This window comes from Ahaetulla prasina, chromosome 13 (assembly GCF_028640845.1).
Source record: "Ahaetulla prasina isolate Xishuangbanna chromosome 13, ASM2864084v1, whole genome shotgun sequence".
In the NCBI taxonomy this organism is placed as follows: Eukaryota; Metazoa; Chordata; class Lepidosauria; order Squamata; family Colubridae; genus Ahaetulla; species Ahaetulla prasina.
This window is the reverse complement of record NC_080551.1, coordinates 17,815,001-17,840,580: the sequence shown is the minus strand read 5'-3', so window position 1 is coordinate 17,840,580 and position 25,580 is coordinate 17,815,001. Positions and strand designations below refer to the sequence as shown.

Below are 25,580 nucleotides of genomic sequence, written 5' to 3'. Positions count from 1 at the left end.
CAAAGGCCATTACAGAGAACTTCTCCAACAACTGAATGAAGAATTCTCTCTAGCTTTGCGTAGAGTGCCCAATTCCTGCATTCCGATGGAAGGGACTGGTAAAAGCCATCTGGCAACCGACAACATACCTATACAAAGTGTGCCCGTTATATCGGTGGTGTAGCCTTCCTTGCAGGTACAGTGGTACGTTCCTCTCTCGTTGACGCACTCTCCATTCCGACAAACATCGTGAATCACCTTGCACTCATCAATATCTGTGATTCAAGAAACAGGACTGTAAAGAAAGCAAAACTGAAGGAATAATAATAAAAAAAAACAACAACCCCAAAACACTGTCCGTCTTCTTCGGATACTTTCATAGGGGAAAAGCAAAAATACTGCTGACCATTGACAAGAAATCATCTTCCATTTTTGCAATCTTATTCAAAATGCTGAAGAAATTAGAAAGGGTGGTTACAATTACCGGAAAGCTAGGTTCATTTTCTGTCTCAAATCCTTATGGTTCCCCCAAATGTTAATCAATAAGCCCTAGCATGATTTTTTTCAGGATGCTCGTAATATAAGCCTTATCCCCAAAATAAGCCCCAGTTAAGATCATCAGCCAGGTGGATGCGTTTAGTACCGTATTCTGGTACGGTAGTACCTTACCAGAAAATAAGCCCTAATGGGTCTTTTTGGAAGAAAAATTTTATAAGACCTGGTCTTATTTTTGGGGAAACAAAGGTACGAAGGCTGCCAAGATCGGCCCAACATCCCTACTGGTTTCTGGATGAGCATCCTTCCCTAACTAATGTTGGAAGTAGAACTCCAAGTTGGCGTTGAACAGAAGCAGACAGGTAATCAGTGACAAGAATGAAACTGTGGATCTCAAAGTGCTTGTTAGACTTTGCAAACCCATTCCCAACTGGATCCCTTAAACTAAAAACACAAGACTTATTGCCCTACAATTTGGAATGCAGCCATGTCCAGGGGTGAAATCCAGCAGGTTCTGACAGGTTCTGGAGAACCGGTAGCGGAAAATTTTGAGCAGTTCAGAGAACCTTTGGCTGGCCACAGAGTGCGGTGGGAATGGAGATTTTGCAATATCCTTCTCCTGGAGTGGGGCGGGAATTGAGATTTTGCAGTATCCTTCCCTGCCACACCCACCAAGCCACACCCACCAAGCCACACCACACCCACCAAGCCACGCCCACAGAACCGGTAGTAAAAAAAAATGGATTTCACCACTGGCCATATCCCTTGCTAACTATCCCAATAATAACGACACGTATTTCATTATTAAACATTGATATTTGGGGAAGGTTAAGTTTCCAAACAATCCTTGTTCTGGAACCTGCTGCGGGTTTTTTTCCCCCCCACCTTCTCCAGTAGTGGTCAGTCCACGGCCATATGGACAAAGCTTCTTAAAGGCAATGGTGCCCAGGAATGGGCAGATCTCGCAATTGGGTCCCCATCCTCGCCCGCCGTCGCAGCAGCACTCCGATTTGGTCACCGGATTCCTGTTGCTCGATCCGATCTGGCACATGCTATGTAAGATTTCGGTGAAGCAGTAGCCTTCCCTGACGTCTGCAAAAGCAAAAAAGAACGTCGGTTGGAAAACGCCGGAAGGAAAACAAACGGCTAGCGGGCGGAGGGCAGGAGAGGGATTTGGAAGCAGGCGTATAAAAGGAAGAGCATACTTAGCCGTATTTAGGAAGCGGAGCAGGAGAAATAAGGAAGTCAGGCAGCAGTAAGAAAGAAGGCATGACGTCTGAAGGAAGAAAAGAGAAGAAAGGACACCGAGTGAGGAAAAAAAAAAAAAAAATAGGGAACTCTGCCCTGGTGATCAAATCTTGAGAAAGAAAAGATGGAGGTGCGATCAAGAGTTTAGAATATTCCAAAGCAGGGGTGAAATGCTCCCGGTTCGGACTGGATCGCCCGATCTGGTAGCGATGGCGGCAGGTGAATTGGTAGCAAAAATTCCTGCTCCCCACCGTCCACGTCCAGCTGAACCGTGCGATCATCAGAGGTGTTTTTTTTTTACTTTTAAAAGCATTTTTTCTGGGCCCCCCCACTTTCGGCACGCGATGGCACGATGGGCCCAGTGGGCCCATTTTTAACTCTCTCCAGGCTCCAAAGGCTTTCTTGCTCCCCGCCCCCCCGCCGAGCCCCTCTGGAGGCCAGAAACAACCTGTTTACTGACTTCCGGTGGGCCCGGAAGGCCCAAAAGTCAGCTGGCCGGTGCGTGCATGTACAGTGCAGCTGAGGTAGGGCAACGCTCGCCTGCCCACCGATATGGCTCCATGTGCCACACCTGTGGCACTCACGCCATAGGTTCGCCATCACGGACCTATATATTCAGCTGCCATTTACAAAGCGCTGTACTGAATAACAGTGAGTATACCCCTTTCAAACTTGTCCACCATTAATTTTGTGACACTGCCTATTTTGTAATACTTTCACCCGTGAAATAGTTCTACTGCATTGCCCTCCTCTTCTTCCTTCACATCCAGCGAAATCTTACATGGATGCAAGACAATGAATTTTCATTTAAGTTTCACTTACGTGGACATTGTTATCAGAGTTTGTAAACTCTGGAGAATATTGCAAACAAGGAATTAATCGTCTTCATTGTCCCATCTAATTGTGTATCACTGTAAAGGCTTACCTAGACATTCATTCTGGGCTTCGTTGACAAGGAAACCGTCTTCACATTCGCATCGGTAGCTTCCGACGGTATTTATACACCGCCCGTTTTCACACAACCCAGGTTTGACCTGGCACTCATTTTCGTCTGTTTCAAAGATATATCCAAATGCAGTATTAGCTTACTGAGTTCAACATTGAGCAAAAGAAACAAACAAACCCACAAACCCAACCCCATTCATGCCAAAATAATCTTATATCTTTTTTAAAAAAGGCAATAAAAATCTGTAATTGCTACAAATAGAAAACAAGAGTAACTAAGATTCAATCCTATAGTCTTATTTATGTGAATAGGTAGAAGAGAGGAGAGTTTTTAAATCTCTTAAAATATTAAACAACTTCCCACTGGCAATAAAGAGCCCTGGTGGCGCAGTGGTTAGAATGCAGTACTGCAGGCCAACTCTGCCCATTGTCAGCAGTTCAATCCTGACCAGTTTAAGATTGACTCAGCCTCCTATCTTTCTGAGGTGGGTAAAATGAGGACCCAGATTGTTGGGGGCAATAAGCTGACTCTGTAAACCACTTAGAGAGGGCTGTAAAAGCACTATGAAGCGGTATATAAGTCTAAATGCTATTGCTACGAGAGTCAGGAGCCCTGGTGGCACAATGGTTGGAATGCAGCATTGCAGGCTAACTCTGCCCACAGCCAGGAGTTCAGTCCTGATCGGCTGAAGGTTGATTCAGCCTTCTATCTTTCTGAGGTTGGTAAAATGAGGACCCAGATTGTTGGGGGGGACATATACTGACATTTGTAAACCGCCCAGAGAATGCTGTAAAGCTGCATGAATCGCTATATAAATCTAAGTGCTATAAATGTGAAAACTGAAATAACAAGATGAGTTTTTCGACGGCCACTCACCTATGCAACCTTCACCGTCCGGTCTACGCTGAAATCCTGGCCCACATATGCACATGTATGTACCGATCAGGTTTTTACACATCATTTGCTTTGAGTCGCAGTCATGAATTCCTTCCTCGCATTCATTCTGATCTGAAAGTATTACAGAATCGGACATTGATTTAAAAAAATGAAAGTTCTCCATATTTTGAGAAGCACAACCCTCAAAATAGTAATGCTTCTATATAAAATCAGTGAGCCCGTTTCTACATTCCTTCGGAAGGAACCATGTAAAAATCGTTTTCGGTCACCAAAATTAAGGAGGGGAACCCAAGTGAAATTCAGAAAGACCTGCTGAAGTTTTAATCCCTGAAATTTCAATATCTTCTGGTAGACAATGAATGAAAACTATTTTTTTTTTAAAGTTAGGAAAGGGAAGGGTAAGATAAATTGCCTCCTTTTTATTTACAGCTGTTCCTCATCACAATGTACTTCATGATTAATGAGGTAGGTTTTGCATTCGTTTCTCTTCCTCTGTTAAGTCAGAAAGCTGCTCTTTTTTTATGGTTCCACAAAATTAGAACCATTAGTCTCTTAAGAGTATTTTTTTTCAGTTTCACAGGAAAAGAAGATGAGACTTTAATTGATACTGTTCTTTTTTTTTACCCTCAAGTTTTTTTTATTTTTTGTTTTTTGTTTTTTTACAAACATATCAAATCAATGCGTGAACAGTGTGGCGCAGCGGTGAAATGTAAAATTTGTTATTAACGGTTCTGCGGGCGTGGCTTGGTGGTGGTGGTGGGTAATGTGACTGGGTGGGCACGGCCAACTTTTTTTTTTTTTTACTTTTAAAAGCATTTTTTCTACAACCTCTTCGGCTGAAGAGGTTGCAAAAAATGCTTTTAAAAGCCTCTGACAATCAGGCAACTCAGCTGGGATCGTCAGAGGCTCTTAAAAGCGTTTTTTTTACAACCTCTTTGGCCGAAGAGATCGTAGAAAAAATGCTTTTAAAGAGTTCTGATGATCCCAGCTGAGCAACGCGATCATCAGAGGCTTTTTTTTTAACTTTTAAAAGCATTTTTGTCCGAAGAAAAACAATGCTTTTAAAAGTTAAAAAAAAAAACCTCTGATGATCGCACAGCTCAACTGGGCATGGAGGGGGGCAGGGATTTTTGCTACTGGTTCTCCGAACCACCTGCCGCCATTGCTACAGGTGATCCAGTCCGAACTGGGAGCATTTCACCCTTGGGGTGCCGCCTGGGTGTCATACATTCTAATACAAGCATCTACTTCTGTCCTGCTATCGCAGTACCATTGAGAGTGTCCTGACATATGGCATTCTTGCACGGTATGGGAGCAGCTCTGCAGCGGACAAAAACGCTCTATAGAGAATCATTAAAACTGCCCAGAATATCATCGGGCTCCAGCTACCAACCCTGGACGACATCTTCGCATCTCTCTGTTTAAGGAAGTTACATAACATTCTCAGAGACTCTTCCCATCCTGCTTACAATCTTTTTGGACTGTTGCCTTCCAGCAGAAGATACAGAACAATTAAAATTCGGACCACGCGTCTTCTGAGTAGTTTTTATCCCAAAGCTATAATTGCACTCAACAATGAACTAAAAGGCTACCATCAGTGAGCTGTTGGACAGCATTACTTGGTCGGTTGTGTGGATGTTTGGGTGGTTGAGGTGCGGGGAATTTGTGGTGGGGGTGTGGGGGGATGTTTGGGGATTGTTATGTGTGTTGGGCATGGTCTTTGGGTTTTATGTGAATTTCGTTGTATGGGTATACTGTGTATATATGTACCATGACAATAAAGTTAAAGTTATACTTATACAAATAAAGCTAGTAGAATTAATCATGGTTATTACATTCAATCAACTTATATATTTCTAATAATGATATACATTTATATTAAATTGCAATCTGTCATTTTTCAATTCTTCCATGTTTTCTCTTGTCGTTACTTTTATTTTATTATATAAAAGTGTATACACTAATATTCCCCCTTCTCTTATTTCTATCACTTATTCTAACTTTTAATCATGTCACCCCTTTATTAAAGGACTTTTTCTTTCTATCCTGCCTAACTTCTAGTCATGTCACCTACCTAAAAAGAAAAAAAAAAGGAAAGAGAGAGAAAAAGAAGGCCGTCTCCAAGAGGGCCTTCCACCAAGTACGCTTGGTGCGCCAGTTGCGCCCCTTTCTTGACCGGGATGCCTTATGCACGGTCACTCATGTCCTTGTCACTTCCCGCTTGGACTATTGCAATGCTCTCTACATGGGGCTGCCCTTGAAGTGCACCCGGAGGCTGCAGCTAGTCCAGAATGCAGCTGCGCGGGTAATAGTGGGGGCAACTCGTTGCTCCCATGTAACACCAATCCTGCACAGCTTGCACTGGCTTCCTGTGGTCTTTCGGGTGCGCTTCAAGATTTTGGTTACTACCTTTAAAGCGCTCCATGGCTTAGGACCCGGGTACTTACGGGACCGCCTGCTGTTACCTTGTGCCTCCCACTGACCCGTACGCTCACACAGAGAGGGCCTTCTCAGGGTGCCGTCCGCCAAGCAATGTCGGCTGGCGGCCCCCAGGGGAAGGGCCTTCTCTGTTGGAGCTCCTACGCTCTGGAATGAACTTCCCCCCGGTTTACGTCAATTGCCTGATCTTCGGACCTTTCGGCGTGAGCTGAAAACGCACCTATTTATTCAAGCGGGACTGGATTGAAATTTTATTGGGGTATTTATGTTTTAAGATTTTAAATGGTTTTAAAATTTCGGCCACATTATAATATTTCTTTTTAACTTCTTTTAATGTTTATATATTGAATTTTTACTTGGCTGTACACCGCCCTGAGTCCTCCGGGAGAAGGGCGGTATAAAAATCGAAATAAATAAATAAATAAAAAACAAATCAGAACAACAAAAAAGAGAAATCATCTATCCATCGTCTCTTGCCCGCTTAAAATACTTTAATTGCTATGCTTTTTTTGATTTGCCTCCCAAATTCCTCTCTTGGAACTTTATCTCTGTCTGCATCTGCTTCTTGGCTATTCAATCTAGGTATTTGTCCCACCTCTACCCTCTTCCATTGCCTAGTTCAGTGATGGCTAACCTTTTTGCCGATGGGTGCCAAAAGTGGGGGGAGCGAGAATCCCTAGAAAACTGTAGGGACTTCTCCAGGCAGTCTCTGAGAATCGAACGTGATTTGGATGGAAGGAAACAAAAAAGTCTACAATCAGCTGAATTTTTATACAGTAAGGATTTTACCTTTGCACATTCGCTTGTCTTCTCTGAGCACATAACCTGCGGGACATTTGCACTCATACGAGCCGTAGGTGTTCACACATCGGAAGGCACAGAGAAGAGGATTCAGGGCACATTCGTTCATATCTGTATAAATAAACACAGCAGTCATTTGGGGGGCAAATAAAACCCATCAGGAAAATAGTATGTGTGCCCAAGAAACAGACATACAAAATATAGAAATGGGTTCTTCCTAGAAGAGACCATTTTTCTCTGTGCTGCAAGTGTAGAAAATAAATATTAGACTCGAGCACCAAATATGAATTCTTTTATTTAAGCTTTCCCACGGTGGAGAGGAGATATAAAAGGTCTTGAGTAGTGAGAAATGCTATCTGCCTGCACAGATTGGATTTTTAAAAAACCCTATAAGCTTCTATCAGGAAGACAATTGGACTATTGACAAGAATAAAATAGAGCATCGTTTCTCAACCGTGGCAACTTGAAGATGTGTGGACTTCAACTGACAGGGGAATTCTGGGAGTTGAAGTCCACACATTGAGGTGATGTGTGCCTAATTTCCTAAAAAGTCGCATTTACCTTCACATGTCACCATGGGGCCTGGCTCAAAACCTTCTTCGCAAGTGCACTCAAAACTTCCAATGATGTTCTTACACGTTCCATTTCCACACGGAGCTCCAACAGCACATTCATCAGTGTCTATAAGCAATAAAAAGCAATTGGAAACACAACTGGCGTTACTTCAGAAAATTACAGATGTGTATTGGAAAGCAGCCAGGAGACTGTAAAGCAGGGGTGTCAAACTCTAGGCCCAGGGGCCGGATCCGGCCAGTGGGGTGCTTAGATCTGGCCCGTGGGGCTGCCCTGGAAACAGCGAAGGACTTGCCCGCAGTGCCTCTGCCAGCAAAAACGGAGCTCGGAAGGGCTGCATGTGGCTCTCCCGAGCTCTGTTTTTGCTGGCAGAGGGTTGCAGGAGGCTGTCATCGCCGAAAATGAAGCTTGGGAGCCCGTTTTTTTCTGGCAGAGTGCTTAGGCCACCACAGGTGCCCCTGAAACAAGTGACATCGAGTTGGCCACGCCAACCCCAGCCCGCCAGCCCAAGGACAACTCTGACGCATCCCTCAATGAAATTGAGTTTGATATCCCTGCTGTAAAGAGACGGGTGTCAGACCTGGAAGCCATCTTTTGCACTGGGCCTTCAGGCCTGCCACATTTACTGCTGTGGGAAACTGGGAGGGGGGATTGTATGGAGAAAGAGTGATATGTAGTCATAATAACATTCCTTTCTCAGAGAGTCAAGGACATCTTGCCCTGCACCTGGGAGGGTGGACCTGGGAGGCATCTCGAGTTGGGACGGTGCTATGATTGGACCGTGTGATGGACATGTGGGTGCTGGGGCAGGGTTAGGGTTAGGGTTAGGACTTTCTTTGGGTGGGGAAAGCCTGGAAACTTTCAGATTTGGGTTTTCCCAGATGTGTCAATATAACATCTAATAAAATGTAACTTTGAGGAAACTCAAGCCTCAGAGTTTTCTTTCATTGGGTGTTACTTGGAACCCTGACAATGGGCTTGACTTAGCCCTAAAAAGCTTAGGATTTCTAATGAGAGACAACTCTGCTCACCGACACATTCAGTCCCTTGAAGCAAGTAGCCAAAAGGACATTCACAACGGAAGGAGCCATCGGTGTTGATACACTGTCCATTCTTACAGTTGTCTGGATCTTGACACTCGTCCGCATCTTAATCCCCATATTAAGCAGGCAGGAATACAAAACGGGGAAAAAAAACAAACACTCTGGTTTGAAACAGTCCCAATATCATTAGGTAATAAACAGAAGATTGAGTCGTAGCAAAATATCAGCATAACGTATTTTGGAGCACTCTGTTGTCTCCTGAAGAATATCAGCATACTTTTGTAATTATGCATAAGTTTAGAATTTTTATATGCAGGAATTCCACAGGAACCTTCTTGGATTTTCTGCTACGATAGAAAATAAGCAGGAAGTAACCAAAAAAATAGCAGGAATCCTCTCCGTATAATACCCATCGAGACAAAACATCCAAACATCTCCCCTTGAAGAAAACGGTTAGAAACAGCAGCTCTGTCAGATCTGGAAGCCATCTTTCTACTTTTGTGCCCTCAGGCTTCAGGCCTGCCACAAATACTACTGTGGGAAAATGGGAGGGGGGATTGCATAGAGTGAAGAAGATATGTAGTCAAAATAGAATTCTTTTAGAAAGTCAAGGCCGTTGTGCCCTGCAACTGTGCGGAGAAGAATGAGGAGGTATCTTCTGTTCCGGAGGTTACCTGATCGGTTGGTGTGATGGACATGTGGGCAAGGGGTAAGGACTTGAATTTTCTCTTGGGTGAGGAAAACCCGGTAGCTCTCAGATTCGGGTTTTCCCAGATGTGCCAATATGACATTTCTAATAAAAGTTAGCTTTGAGGAACTTCAAGCCTCAGAGTTTGATTTTGTTGGAGGTGTTACTTGGAATTCTGACAAGCACTAGATCTAAAAGACTAGATCTAAAAACTTCATGCTTTTCCAATGCTGAGAGATTGTTTATTTCACAAAGCAAGGGAGATAGTCCGATTAATAACCAAGAAGGCATCTTCAAAATCACTAAGAACATCAGAGTGATTTTTAGATGTGATGAAAAGAGTATCTTTAAGAAACCAAGACGGGGGAACATCAGAGGACAATAATATTGCAAGCTAAGTTGACTTACCAATGGGCTCACCCCCTATGCCAACCAGAATACCAACTCCAAATGGGCAGATTTGCTTATAAGCTTCTGTAAATCAAACACAAATATGAAATGCAGAAAATCGACTACGTTCTTTTGTTTTAGAAAGTACATGAAAATCAGGCTCTCGTTTGTCTTTAATATTCTTTTTTTTAATTGCATTTTTTCTCTTTACATATCTCTATTACATATTTAACAGATCTATGACATTATTCATACAACTAGAACCAATCTTCAGTACATTATATACATTCTATTTCTAAACATTCTATACCTTTATGTACATTTCCATTCCTTATTTCTATTATCTATCCATTCATACCATTTCTCCCATACCGCATAATATTCCGAGTCATCCTTCCCCTTTAACGCTAATGTGAGTTTATCCATTTCCGCGCAATCAAATATTTTTTGAATAACTAATCCTTCTGGCGGTATACTATCTGTCTTCCAATACTGCCCAAAAGCAATCCTTGCTGCCGTTAATATATGTAACATCAAATATTTTATCTTTTTATCATATTTCGCCCGAAATATCCCCAGAAGAAACAATTCCAGTTTAAATTCTATTTGACACTTAATTAGATCCTGCAGCTATTTCTGTATCTTTGTCCAACATCTTTTCACTTCGGGGCATGACCACCATGAGTGAAAGAAGGTACTTTGTCCCTGTTTACATTTCCAAAATTCAGCCTATACAAACTTTGTCCTTCCCAGAAAATAATTCATTTCTCCTTTCATTTAATATCATGCAGCGCAGTAACCGTACAAGAGGTATTATATATACCGTCTTTTTCCTCTGGGCAAAGTTCGCAGGGATCGCCCCATCCTTCTCCTTGCATGTTGCAACAGCATTCTTGCTTAGAATGATTTCGGGACTTGGGGACTGAACATTTTCCATCTTCAAATTTAGTGAAACAATAACTGACCCTCAAATCTAAATAATGAAGAACATGACATCCGTTAAGCATTTTATTAAAAAGAGATTTTTTTCACCGAAAGTACGAAGAACGTCTTGCAAATTACAATGGTGCCTTGATACTCAACTGCTTTGAAACTCATCAAATTTTGATACTCAACGCATTTTGATGCGAACATTTTGTCCCGGTACTCATTTGGTATTCAATGCACAAGCTAGAACTTGTCGGTGTTGGCTACCTTGTGACTCACCACATTATTCTTTATGGGGAAAATTTGGTACTCATTGTTTTGGTACTCATTGTGCCTCATGGAACCAATTAATGATGAGGTACCATTGTACTGATGGGTGAAATACACAATATTGAAGTTCTCCAAACATGGAAGTGCCTTTCCTTAGCCTCCTTCTCAGGGTTAGTTTTGGAATTGACCATCCTGCTGAGCCCTGAAAGTTATTTTGTGACTGGAAAAATTCCATTCATAGCATCCTGAACACCTATAGCACCTTCTCTAAATCCCAGAAAGACATATACTCTTACAATCCTTAGTGAGCACATCTACTTACATTCAAACAAGAGTGCAATTCTACCGGTTCAGACCGGTTCGGGAGAATCGGTAGCTCCAACAATCAGCTGGGCCCACCCACCTGCCCCTGCACTTTACTTACCTTTAACACTGCAGCTGGTTAGCACGGCCAGCTGTTTTAATTCCCTAGCACTAACGCGGAAGGTTATTTTTCACTGAAACGTGCATACACGCGAAGCACACAATCACCGAATCGGTTGTTAAACCGGAAGGATCCCACCACTGCATTCAATTCATATGTTCCATATGTTGATATATGGTTATAGTTGCTATTGACTGCACTAAGTAGTTATTTATTTAAATTTATTTTTTAAATTTCTATTAATCTTCTCATCGTTCCCATCACCCATCTCCTTCCACTTATGACTGTATGATTATAACTTTGTTGCTTATATCCTTACGATTTATATTGATATTGGTTGGTTCCTGATTGCTTATTTGTACCCTATGACTATCATTAACTGTTGTACCTTAGAATTCTTGATGATTTTTTCTTTTATGTACACTGTGAGCATATGCACCAAGACAAATTCCTTGTGTGTCCAATCACACTTGGCCAATAAAAAATTCTATTCTATTTTGGTCTATGCCACTCAATTCCCAGAAGGAGGTGGGTTATGTAGGTACTGTACTTTGATATATATGAAGTATGTAACTGCTTAAATTGTGAAAGAAATTTTGAATGATGGGCAAGCATTTTTATTTACCATCTTTTCTCTTATGGCTACTTCAAGATCAGTGTAACTATTGGTCCCACTTATCTTGAAATAAGAAATATAAATGGTTCCATTTATCTTTATATCCTATTTATTAACTCTGTAGGTTGAAGGAGAAAACAGAGGTTCTCTTATTGTGAATTTCTGACCTTCAGCATCATATGGAACGCATTCTTTTGATGCTCTGAGGTTCTTGACTCCATTCTTAAATTTAAAACTGCAAACTTTGGTATTTTAAAGGGTTTACTCCATTAATCACCAGCCCAGATGAAGTCTTAGTAAAGGGTGGAATTAACCTCAGGATTCCTTATCTACCACATGTAAGCGTACGTCTCCAACAACCTCCAAAGAATAACCACATATTTGCATTTTCAGCAAATGCCCTCACTTAAGACTCTGGGGAGAGATAATTCAATTTAACAATCATAAAATATTTGCCTCGCTATTCTGCTTTTAATAAACAAATCAACTATATTATTCTGTCTAATTGTCACATTCCAATGCTATAACCACTAATCCCCAACAGCTGGAACAGCACACAGTTTCCAATTAAATTCTGGTTCCAATTTTGCTGCAGTTGACGCTTGATAGAAGCTTCCAAGCTTAAATTCTCACTTATTATTTTACACAACGTATAGATCATTAATTTCCTGATGCCCTATAATTTCGGGTGGGGTGGGGTGGGATGAGTTCCTGACTGATTTCACTCTCTAACCCCACCCCCCACCCCACATCCCTTTAAAAAATTCCTAGACAACTAACTGACTAACCAATAACTGAGAATTGGCTTTGAAGAACCAGAGAGAAGAACCTAGTCTCTTTTCTGAACTCCTCCAGGTTGCCAATGTGTCATAAATGATGGTTGATATCATCCTTTTGAGGCAGGTCAGATCAAGATAAAAGCCCAACAGAGGCTCCAGGAATACTCTTTATTTATTAAGGGAGAATAACCGAACTGAATAAGCTTTAAAATAGGCAATTTTGCCCATTCTCCGTCTCTTAAAGATTGAGGTTATGAACAATAAACTAAAGTTTTGTTACCTTTATTGTCTTAATGTCTGTATTCCTGTTTATGAATCTAGAATAAATTATCGTTGCCATTATTTCACAGACAAGGGTTAAAAAAAGAAAGCAGGTGAGTTTTTAATGTACCATCTTTTTAAAAGGTGTAGTAACAACAGAGAAAAATGAATCACTAGCTAATAAAGAAGGTGGGGGGGATTAAGAACTTTAGAGGCTATGTAAAAAATCGCAGAATGAAGAATTACAGCAGGAGGATTTCAAATGAATTCCTTATCTTCCAATTGCTTTCTGAAAGATGGACTTAATTAACTTTGGAAGATTTGCTGAAAGGCCAAAAAAAAAAATTTAAAAAAATGCCAAGACAAACTTCATCAAAATCCTTAATTAGCTAAAAGCTGCTATCATATTTTTTCGGCTGGAAAACAATATTTCCAAAATGGTAAGAACGAAATAAATGAAACAATAACAGCAGTAATAGAGAATGATTTAGGATCCTTGTTTTTTTACTGCAAGCATATAATCTGAGCACCATTCAGATTAATGAATTGCTCTCCAATGCTTCTGAGCCCATGGAACTGAAAGTTTTAAACCATAAAATAACGACTGACATCCAGATAAAGGGGAAAGGAGATTCCTAAATTAAATTCTCATGGACTTCCTTTAGAGCTGCTCAATAGGAAGGGGTAAAACTAATTTACTCAGTTACAAAATTATACCACAAAAACATTCCTTTCCCCCCGCCACCCCTTCAACCCAAATAAGCAAGGCCAAACCACAAAGTGGTTTTGGAATTCTGATAAACTCCATCTTTAGCATAATTAATTATATTAACTGTGAGAGGAAATGAGAAGACATTGCCAGAAGGTTAAAGTGGAGTCACCAGCCCAAATTCCTAGAAAGAGTCATTGTTTCTTCACTAAAAAAGGCAAAGGGATTCAGTAGAGTGACCCACTTAATGTTTTCTAGATTGACTCTCCCTAGATCTCCAGATGTTACACTCAGTACGCAATATACAGTTAGTACTCTTAGCAATAATATGCAGGGTGCAAACCTCTCTGCGTTTACACGGAATAAATCCCACTAGATTGAGTGAAACCATCTTTTAACTAATTATGTTTGGTACTCAGGGATGAAATGCTCTGAAGTCTGCTACCGGTTCGCTTCGCTACCGGTTCGCTTTGCGTGTGCACGCACAGTGCGTGCCAAATAAGCACTTCACATGCAGGCGCATCCCAGGCGCTACCGTGCAGCGCTAAAAAGGAGGATTAAGAAGCCTTTTCTGAGTCTGCAAAGGTAAGTAGAATAGCGAGGGAGGGGAACAGCTGTGTCACGCGATTTAGATTCGCTAGAAAGCAGGATTTTCTGCTTTCTAGCGAATATAAATCGCTGATCATTGGACATCCCGGTTCGTCTGAACCAGTAGCATTTTTTTTTACTACCAGTTCAGCTGAACCGGTCCGAACCGATAGCATGTCACCCCTGTTAGCACTTGTCTGAAAAATAAGGTTGGCAAGAGAGTTTATGCTGTCTTCTTGAACTTGCCATCATCCTGCTGGGTTTGTGTTTGGTTTCAACCCTAGTTAGCTACCTAGAGTCACAATTTGCTGGTTGGGTGGCCATAACAAATTGACTTAATAAATAAAGTAAACCATGGCAGAAACTGGTACCACAGGAGTTTATGGAGCATAAGGAATCTACCACTGTAATTTACAGTTGACGACATCGATTTAGCATCTACATGAAATAAAGAAAGACTCTTACCTTGGCATCTTCGTCCAGTAGTGGACACTATGAAACCTTCAGGACATAAGCAAGCAAAGCTACCTTCGGTATTACTACATGTGCCCAAGGCACAAATATCTGCTTCTTCTTTACACTCATCAATATCTGTAAGGAAAGTGTACGTAGCATTATAAACAGAATAAGGAACAATTTGCAAAGCCAGCAACTGCATTCTCCACCATTCCTGTCCTATCAACACAGGGCCCTGATTTAAAGCTAGGAAGTGATCCCATTTATTTAATGGGTGGCCATTTCTTCATAGTTCAGTCTCACATTTCTGATACTCTGGGCCACAGGTGTCAAACCCAAGGCCCGGGGGCCAGATACGGCCCGTGGGTTGATAAGATGCGACCCACAGGCCCTCCCTGGAAACAGCGAAGGACTGGCCCGCGGGGCCTCTGCCAGTGAAAACGGAGCTCAGGAGAGCTGCGCGTGACCCTTCCTGGCTTTGTTTTCTCTGGCAGAGGGTTGCAGGAGGCCGTCACAGCCGGAAATGGAGTTCAGGAGCCTGTTTTCGCTGGCACTTACCCGACACGAGTGATATTGAGCTGGCCACACCCGCCAGCCCCCCTCCGAGGTCAAACACAAACCTGATGTGGCCCTCAATGAAATTGAGTTTGACACCCCTGCTCTGGATGGTGGGGAAATCATGGGAAATCCATGGGAATGTTTCCAATATACCTCTATGGAGATTCTCAGCCATCGACATAGGTCATAGCTGTCTCAAAGGTGCTTTTTCAAAAGGCAACTGGACTGTTTTTTTGAATTATTAAAAAAAAAAAACCGTGCACGCTGGATCTAAACGATGAACCAACACTATATGAATAGGTATCAGGAAAAGATCAACCCGGTTATTCTTAATGAGCCTCATTTGCCCAGTTGGTGGGGATTTTGTCCACAGGAAGGGACCAATGTCGCTTGCTATAAGACTAGAACAAGGTGTTGTGGCCACCAGCTGGCAGCAGACTCGGATGGTGAGGAGTTGGGGAGGAACTTGGGCCAGTCCTGGAGTCTGGGGAAGGCTCTGATGGATGCTCTGTGTCAGAAGCAGAGATAGAGCCAGGGCTGTCATTTCCCAGCTGCCTTCGGAGTCGGAGATAAGTGGGGAGGACGAACACCTGGGGCCTGTTTGTTCTGCATGCGCAGAGCTGTTAGGAGAGGAGAACAACTGAGGACAAGGAGCCGACTCGGGAAGAAAGGCACACGTGGACGCTGAATGGCCCTCCCTGGCTGAGAAATAAATAGGAGGAAAGGGGAAGGGTGGTTGCAGGAGACAACTGTATGGATTTCTTTCAGAAGATTTGCTTAAGACTGCTTCCCAGAAGTTAATTTATAGCTTTGCAACTGGAAGCTCCCGGCCTGGCAAGTATCCCAAGGAACTGATACTAGTCTGTTACTGCAATTAACCCTTGGAAGGATTATTGCCTGGACTTTTTAGCGTCTGAATGCCAGAAATTCACAGGAGCTAAACAAAGAGGGCCTTTTTTTGGGGGGGGAACAAGGAGTCTGTTTCTTGGTTCTGCTAAGGCTGGGTCAGAACACAAAGGGTGATTATTATTATTATTATTTAGCCCTACTTGTTTAATGTCTGACTTTTGAGTCCCCGTTACGTACCAACACACTTGTCCTCTTCCAAGGCATATCCAGGGGGACAGATACACCTATAAGACCCATCCAGATTCTGACATGTACCAGGAGCACATTTTCCAGGATCTAATGCACACTCATTGATATCTGTAAGAAAATAAACATAAAACATTAATGAGCTCTTATTCCTTTTGTATGTTCGAGGGCTACTTTTTTTGTTAGCAAAGTTTACACTGATTTTAAAAAAAAAAACAAGGAGAAAAACTTTTTAAAAAAATCATAGGATAGAAAAGATTTAACCATATAGAATTGTAATGCAACTAACAAAAAGTTAGATGCAGTTTGGGTCTTGAATGGAACATCACTTTTTCTGATACACTGTTGTCTATATCCCTAAAATTCCAATTTGTTTTGTCGTAAGTATGAATTTATCATAAATGAAGTTTATGCTTTAAAAATGGGTGCTTCTCACTAATTTATAAAGGTAAAGGTTCCCCTCGCACATATGTGCTAGTCGTTCCTGACTCTAGGGGGCGGTGCTCATCTCCGTTTCAAAGCCGAAGAGCCAGCGCTGTCCGAAGACGGCTCCGTGGTCACGTGGCCGGCATGACTCAACGCCAAAGGCGCACAGAACGCTGTTACCTTCCCACCATGGTGGTTCCTATTTTTCGACTTGCATTTTTTACGTGCTTTTGAACTGCTCGGTTGGCAGAAGCTGGGACAGGTAAGAGGAGCTCATCCCGGTACGCGGCACTAGGGATTCAAACCACTGAACTGCCGACCTTACAATCAACTATTTAATTTATAGGCAGATGAAAAAAGCAACTGTACACAATATACAATTCTGCGTATTTCCTTCCTGTAAATATTTTTTCTGGGAAGAGAAAGGTGCTTATGTCTGTCTTAAATTCCAATTGTGCTTTTAAAACATTATAAGGAAAGGTTCTAATCTGTGAGATGATTGTCCAAGTTCAAAAAGGATTTTCTTTGCAAGGAAAATTCTCTGATGCACTTAGAAGGCCCTGAACAGAAATCGTTGGTTAACTGCATTTATATTCCCAAATGAGCTCTTTCTGTAAAACATCTACATCGGGCATCCTCAAACTACGGACAGCGGGCCGGATACGGCCCGCCAATGCAAAGCATCCGGCCCGCGGAGTGGTGTGATTAAGCCCCGCCCCTCACCGTGGGCCTTATCTTCCAGCGAGCCAACTGGAAGGCCAGCTGAGGGCTAGCTGAGCGGTGATCTTGCCGGTGCAGCCTTGAAAAGCACCTCTGGGCTTGTAAACTACTGCTTTAAATTAAAAGACTTTTAAATTTAAATGGGAGCTTAGGAAGAAGAAAGGCAAAAAAATGGACTGTTGAATTGGCCACTCCCACCCGGTCACACCCACCTAGCCACACCCACCCAATCACATGACCACCCAGTCCTGCCCACCCAAAAAAACAGTCTGAGGGACTGTGAATCGGCCCCCTGTTTAAAAAGTTTGAGGACCCCTGGTCTACATCTTCTTCACATACGGAAATATCAGCCGTTTAAAGTGAAATGCGGCAAACGCTCTGATTAATTTCACGACATACCAATGCAAATCCTTCTGTCGGGTGACATCTCATAACCCTCGTTGCAAAGGCATTCGAAAGACCCAACAGTGTTAATACATTGGCCATTTCTGCACAGATGTCCATTTCCAGTGGCACATTCATCAACATCTAAAAGGAGGGGGAGGGGGGAAAGAAGAAGAAGAAGAAAAAAGAGAAACAGGTGAGGAAAGGACGGAAGGTTAAAAAGAGGGGAAATGAAGCCAATAAGAATTACAAACCACAACTGCCTTTCCCAAAAAATATGATTTTTCCCCCCCACTGATGCTGTACTGCTCCATCCAAGCAGACCGATTCAGCTCTGCTTACCTACTATCTCCAATTCTCCAAACACTGTCTACGACTCTCGAGAAACTTTTTATTCCAAATAAAAATGGATGAACTCAATCTAAGGCATGATCTGACCACGTGTCAGGAACTTTAACTGATACAACCATATTCGAAGAACACCAAAAGGTAGCCTTTCCTACTTCTGTTACAGCATCCTCTTGTTGTTGTTAGTTGCAAAGTCGTGTCTGACCCATCGCAACCCCATGGGCAACGTTTCTCCAGGCCTTCCTGTCCTCTACCACCCTCTGGAGTCCACTTAAGCTCACGCCGACTGCTTCTGTGACTCCATCCAGCCACCTTGTTCTCTGTCATCCCCTTTTTCTTTTGCCCTCCATCGTTCCCAGCATTAGGCTCTTCTCCAGGGAATCCTTCCTTCTCATTAGGTGGCCAAAGTATTTCAGTTTCATCTTCAGGATCTGGCCTTCTAAAGAGCAGTCAGGGTTGATCTCCTCTAGGACTGATCGGGGTTGATCGCCTTGCAGTCCAAGGGACTCACAGGAGTCTTCCCCAGCACCAGAGTTCAAAGGCCTCAATTCTTTGGCGCTCAGCCTTCCTCATGGTCCCATTTTCACAACTGGGAAAACTATAGCCTTACTATACGCACTTTTGTTGGCAGGGTGATGTCTCTGCTTTTTAGTAAGCTATCTAGATTTGACATAGCTTTCCTCCCCAGGAGCAAGAGTCTTTGAATTTCTTGGCTGCAGTCCCCATCTGCGGTGATCTTGGAGCCCAGGAAAATAAAATCTGTCACTACCTCCATTTCTTCCCCATCTATTTGACAGGAATTCAGAGGGCCAAATGCCATGATTTTAAGTTTTCTTAATTTCATCCTCTAGAGCAGTGTATCTCAACCTTGGCAGCTTGAAGATGGATGGACTTCAACTCCCAGAATTCAGAAGTCCAACCATGACAACTAAGAACTCTGGGAGTTGAAGTCCACGAGTCTTAAAAGAGCCAAGTTTGCAGACCCCTGCCTGAGAGGATAATAGAGTTGGTCTTTTATATGACTGTTACAAACTATTTCTTACCATAAATGTAAGTTAATTGTTATGTCCCTGGTAAGGACGAACAGACTGAGGCAAGACGATTTGTAAAAGGCCAACACGTTTTATTTGTTAACATTAGCGAGTTAACAGGTTCGCTAGTTTGGCAGCTAGCGAGGCTGCTCGGCTAACAGGAGCCGTGGCTCTCAGCACGTTTGACAGCTCTTTATATACTCGTGCCTGAGTTGTTCTTATATACTCGCGCGGCGGCTTCTGCGGACCAGAGTTTAGCCTGGACGCAGCATTAATGAGCTAGGATAAGTCTCCAATTTCCTTGATATTGGGTGTGACCATTTTTTAAAGCTTTTTTTTGTTTTGTTTTTTAGTTTAGTTTTTAGTTAGACTCCATTCAAAGGAAGCTTCCAATTTAGCTTCCTGCTGTGTGTGTGTGTGTGTGTGTGTGTGTGTATGTGTGTGTGTGATGGAAATCCACAAGGATAGAAAATAGCCTTTCCCCCTAACAAATCATGTAAAGATTTCAAGTACTTTGGGTAAGTAATGTCAGCAGGACTTGTACTTACTTCTTCTAAACATTCATTATTACCTATTACTCAGATAATTACTCTGTATATACCGTGGGCTCCAAATTGCTTGCCAAAATAAATTAGTCTATACTAAACCTCTGCCACCACCATCCCCAGCATATGATTGTTAAATGATCAACTAATAAATTTACACGGCACAACCGGAAAAAGTTTCCTTACCTATACAGTCATTATTGTGAGATAGGATGAATCCGACGTGACAACGGCAGTTGAAAGAGCCAATTGTATTTCTACAGGTGCCATTTCCACAGGGCTCTCGTTCACACTCATTAATATCTGTGAACCGAGTAAGAAATTCAGAATGTTAGATGTACGTGTCCCTGACAACTCAAAAGAAATACAGAGCAGTTCACTAGCATGAATCAAGGTAAAACGAAGTCAGGCACGTTGGTTAAATCAGACCCAATTATGAAACTTAGAAATATGGTTTTGCAAAACAAACTAATAAAATGTTCTATATCCGTGTCCTATACCCGTGATGACCTGCAGAGCCCTCTCTGCGGGCTCAGCTCCGCCGCGCATGTACATACGCTTCCTGCCCGCCAGTTAATTTTCAGGTCTCTGCCGCACATGCACGAGGGGCAGGGCGCATGTGGGAGATGTACGCGCATGTGCAGGAGGGGTGGGGGGGGTCGTGTGCGCATGCATGAGGTCATGGGGGAGCGCGGAGGAATGCAGCGCCCCCTTGCCCAGCCCATTTTTGGTTCAGGAGGCTGCAGGGAAATCTGCTAGGCCCACAACAGGGCGCAAGGGGTTACACACACGTGCTCGGGGGGAGGAGCATGGGGGGGGTCACACACGCATTTGTCAGGGCAGGGGGAGCTGGGGGGGTCATGTGTGCATGCACGGGGCGTTGTGCATGCAAAGCATTATGGGTGCCGGCACGTGTGTGCGAACGCTGTCACACGTGTGCATGCTTTCAGCACGCAACAACAAAAAGGTTAGCCATCACTCTCCTACACTATTCATGACTTGTATAGAAAGATGCATCCATTCATACTGTGATGAGAGAGAGGAAAAACTGGATTGATCGGAATCCAAAACAGAAGTGAGCCAGGTCAAGGTTTGTAGCTTTCATTGTGAGCTATCTCACAGTGAAAACTACAACGCTTAAACAAGTGATGAAAACAGTGGTGAAGAAGGGATCTGAGCAAGTCTAAAATGCATGAAAACATTGGCCTGAAAGAATTATAAGCATTAGGAATTCTTCTGCAGACATTAAGATTTTGAGAAATGACTATTAGTTCTTTTTTCTGTCTAAGATGTTTCTGAAAGGTTTAAGGGGAATATCAAATTTATTTGTTTATGAGTGTATCTGTCACAGCTCTGGGTAAGCTACGAAACAGAACAATTTACAACCAAGTTAAAACAAAGAATTGCATAATCACACAGAAGTCTGGAAAAACCAACAGCTATTCAACAAACCAAAATACCACACAAGGGGTTCGTTGTCTCACGCTGACCCAAGGCATGGATAGATCCAGCTTATAAAGCAGCAATGGGCAACTATGTCAACGTGGACAACTTGTGGATTTTAACTCCCAGAATTCCTGAGCTAGCCATGTTCTGGGATTTCAAGTCCTCAAGTCATAAAGTTGCCATAGTTGTCCACCTTGGCTCATTTAAATAGGATCATGTAGAAGCTACAGCTATCCACATTACATCTGTAAAATGACCCACAATGAACATTGCTTTTCTGTTATTCAAAAGGCTAAAAATATAAATACATTACGTACCCAAACACATCGTTTCATCTTCATTGGTTTTGAATCCCGTGTGGCAACGACATGTATAACCTCCTTCACGGTCTAAGCAATCGCCATGGCTACAAATATTGGGTATCTCTAGACACTCATTGCGATCTGTAATCATAGAAAGCTTAAAAATTTCAGATTTTTCCAGCAAGACGATACGGGAAAACAGTTCTATCTTTCAAAATATGAAAATTTTGCTAACTTATTTCTCAGCAGGTACGCAAAGCACTAAATTAGCTTTAAATATTGCAGGAAACCATGGTGAGTTGAAATAGAAGAATTTGGCACCTAAATAGTTCCTCTTTAAAGCATTTTAAGGAAAAAAATTAATGCAATCCTAACAGTACAATGGAATTAAAATGTACGTATTCCTAAACAAGTTCAACTTATTGTATCTTTCGATACGAATGTGACTTAAAACGACCCACTTATCAAGCTGCAAATATTGCATTTTATTTTTCCCTTCCTGAGCAAAATTCAGGGAAATAAAATCTCTGCCAACACATATTAAAGTACATTGTTGATTGTATCAGCTTTTGACCTGGAATTTCCTGTTTCTATTACAGAGGAGCTTACAGAATTATTATGTTTAACAAGATGCTAAATCGCCACATTTTCCTAAAGAATCCAAACCTTTCAATTTCAAAGTGAAAATCCACTTGTGCTTCTACGTTTAGACCCTTTTCTTGCAAAAACTGCAGATCTAAAGGAAAAGGAGCTCTTCTCTCAAATACAGCTCAGAAAATGCCCGCGAAAATACTACTTCCACTACCACTACTATATCTACCAGACGGACATCTGGCCCACAAGACGCCTGTCATCACTATTGTGCAAAAGAAAAAAAAAACTCTGGTTGGTTGCTATTGCAATACCAGGAGATGCAAATTGAGCAGAAACAGCTAGAAAAAATAATAATATTACGATTTACAAATTGAACGAGCGATTGTGGAGGAAGAAATCAAAGATTGTACCAATAGTAATAGGAGCAGGGGTGAAATCCAGCAGGTTCTGACAGGTTCTGGAAAACCGGTAGCGGAAATTTTGAGCAGTTCGGAGAACCGGTAGCGGAAAATTTGAGTAGTTCAGAGAACCGGCAAATACCACCTCTGGCTGGCCCCAGAGTGGGGTGGGAATGGAGATTTTGCAGTATCATTCCCCTGCCATGCCTACGAAGCCACGCCCACAGAACCGGTAGTAAAAAAAATTGGATTTCACCATTGAATAGGAGCCCTTGGAGCAATACCCCAAGGGCTGCCTAGATATATGGAAATTTTGAACTTATTGGGCTTGAATATCCTGACTTTGAAAAAAAACCACCCTACTTGGAACTGCTTATATAATCAGATGCTCTTAGGTCCTTGGTTAGGACTTCAACTGTTAAGTTTTTACCAGTCCCAGACTGTGAATTGCATTGAAGATTAAAATAATAACAACAACAACAACAACCAATATCAACAATCAGTGACAGTCAATGGTATTTGTGATACATTTTTAAAGGTTCAGTTGACTGAGTTTCAGTCATAGATGGTCAATGAATTCTAATTTGAGTTTAATTATGGGGAACTTCAATTATTGTCATGACGTTTGATTGATGCTTAATTGCTGTTAGTTACTTTGGGTCCCTACAAGCAGAGATAGAGAGAAAGAGGGAGAGAGCTATGAAATTAAATTTGCCCTTTAAAACAAATAAGGAAACTACATTTTTAAATATATAGCACTGAAACATTTTGAGGTTGCTGCAGAGATTAAAAAAAATACTACAGTATGTTTTTATGAACATGTTTAAAACTGGGTACTCTACACTTCACACACGCACACAAAAAACCCTGGCATCTGTTGTGTTGAAGAAAGACCGTGCATTCTCTTTGGCTAGGTTGTGACTGAATTTTTCGGTCTAAGAAAATATAAACATTGCAAAGTTTCTTTGGCACCTTTGTGAGTGGAAAAAACAATTTATAGACTCAAGATCAAAATAACATGGCACTGCATTTTTTAAAAAAGAGAGTTTTAATGCAGCTGTTGTGCCTGTGTGTATTTTAAAAGAAGTATCCCTATTCCACCAATCAGTTAGCACACTTACATATTTTTACAGTATTGCTCAAATAGCACTAGTACTTACCAACACATCGACCAACAGGTGTAAATCGATAACCAGGTTTACAATCGCAGCGGAAGCTTCCTGGTGTATTCACGCAATCCGCATTTTGTTGACAAACTGGTCCATTCTGGCATTCATCAATATCTATTGGAAGGTGTGTTTTTTTGGTTTTTTTTTTAAAAAGAAAGAATTGGTAATTGGTATTAGATATGAAGGCCATGAATTAGTTTGGATTCATTTCAAAAAAGAGGCTTCAAATTTGCAACAATATTAAAGCAGATGTATTGTGCAGCTGCTAAAGGGGAATTTGTGTTGCAACTATACAGTTCCCGGGAAGAGGTGAATTTTAATGAACTTTGCTATGAACCAGATTGTTGGGGGCAAGATGCTGACTCTGTAAACCACTTAGGAGGGGAATGTAAAGCATTGTGAAGCGGCACATAACTCTAAGTGCTATTGCTGTAATTTTGAGAAGTTGATTTTTTCAACACGGTCATAACAACACGGTCAGACCGTTGTTAAATGAATGGCCATATTTTGAGAAATACCAGTACATTAAGGCAAGACCTTTTTGATTCTTCTGAAGCCCTTTGTTGGTGAACGAGGGTTGCACCCAGATTGTTGGGCGGGCGGCATAGGCTGATTCTATAAAATCGCTTAGAGAGGGCTATAAAACTCTGTGAAGCGGTATATAAGTTTAAATGCTATTGCTATTACTTAGCGACCAAACTTCCGGTCCCAATTTTGGTCCTAAGCCAATACTCATACTTATATATATGCTTATATATTGTATAGTTATTTCATGCTTACGCTTATATATACTGTGTGACAAAATAAATAAAATAAAAATAAATAAAAATAAAATTTACTGATAAATGGGGCACTACAGCACAAATATGCCATTTCCAAAATCGAGCTGATTTAAGGAAACGTTCTGAGAATCCAGCCTTCTTGGTTGCAAGCAGTGTTATTTCTGTCCTCTACTTACTGCAGGCGATGTTGAACGGAAGCTCCTTACCTTCACAGATCAGTAACTTGTCATTGTAAAAGAAGCCGCCCGAACATTCGCACCGGAAACTGCCAACCAGGTTTATGCAAATCCCATTCTCACATATCCCTGGGATCTCACGACATTCATCGATATCTGCATCAAGAGACGAGAGAGGTGTCTACGGTCAGAGCAATACTTTTACCTAATTAAGCCCCAGGGTGGATTTGATTTAAATCAAGTCGATTTAAATCACGATTTAAATCAAGTCGATTTCAATCATGATTTCAATCAAGTTGATTTCAATCACGATTTAAATCATGATTTAAATCACTAGTAAAAAGGCTTGATTTAAATCAACTCGAAATCTTTAAATCATAATTTTTCCGTTATGCTCCTCTGACTGCTGTTGTCTCACCGACGGTCTCAATATTGCAGAATATACAGCCTCCTCATGCTACCTACCTAAGCTCCATTTCATGCTGAATAAACTAAATTATGAATGTATCTTAAATAGAAAATTATCTTTAGATAGATTTTTACCCCAAAAGCACTTACTTAAAATAAATTTAATAAAAATAAAAATAATCCGATTTAAATTTTAAAAAATGTAAAAAAAAATTTTTTAAAAAAATATTGTTAAAAAATCATCAATTTTTATCTACCGTTAAGCCCCAAATGATCCTTTAAAAAAAAAAAAAGACCCCTCTCCCAAAATATCTCCCTTACGGGCTTATGACAAGTTCTATATCATGGGGCTAGTCCGGTTCGCTCCTTATTTGAATAATAATAAAAAGGGAAAGGGAAAAAAGAGAGAAGACAGAATGGAATTCTATCTTAAGAATACCGTTGGCTTCGTTCCCGCGAATTCCTCGGTTTTTTCCCACTAGGGTTGAGATTTGTGAACCGTTTCCCCACTTTTTACTGTGTGAAAAATATTCCTGTCTCAAGCTTCTCCCGGCCCCGGCCCCTGCCCTCTGTCAAAGGGCACACAAACAAAACGCCTTCCCACCCTCGCCTCCAACACAATGCCCCTCAGGAACCGATGTGAAAGGTTAGATAAAAATCTTAGGCTTT

General features: G+C 41.7%; 1 protein-coding gene across 1 annotated transcript in view; it reads right to left on the bottom strand.

Moving 5' to 3' along the window:
* LOC131184524 (fibrillin-1) overlaps positions 1-25,580 on the bottom strand; it is a 180,210-nt gene that overhangs the window by 15,072 nt on the left and 139,558 nt on the right. The window contains exons 40-55 of the mRNA XM_058155915.1: positions 24,534-24,659; positions 23,537-23,659; positions 21,400-21,525; positions 19,823-19,939; positions 17,728-17,856; positions 16,174-16,293; positions 14,539-14,664; positions 10,323-10,472; positions 9,518-9,583; positions 8,410-8,526; positions 7,367-7,486; positions 6,794-6,916; positions 3,545-3,676; positions 2,648-2,773; positions 1,360-1,566; positions 129-254 (exon numbers count right to left, since the gene is read on the bottom strand). Coding sequence (XP_058011898.1) covers positions 129-254; positions 1,360-1,566; positions 2,648-2,773; positions 3,545-3,676; positions 6,794-6,916; positions 7,367-7,486; positions 8,410-8,526; positions 9,518-9,583; positions 10,323-10,472; positions 14,539-14,664; positions 16,174-16,293; positions 17,728-17,856; positions 19,823-19,939; positions 21,400-21,525; positions 23,537-23,659; positions 24,534-24,659 — 2,034 coding nt within the window. The remainder of the gene's footprint in view (positions 1-128; positions 255-1,359; positions 1,567-2,647; positions 2,774-3,544; positions 3,677-6,793; positions 6,917-7,366; positions 7,487-8,409; positions 8,527-9,517; positions 9,584-10,322; positions 10,473-14,538; positions 14,665-16,173; positions 16,294-17,727; positions 17,857-19,822; positions 19,940-21,399; positions 21,526-23,536; positions 23,660-24,533; positions 24,660-25,580) is intronic.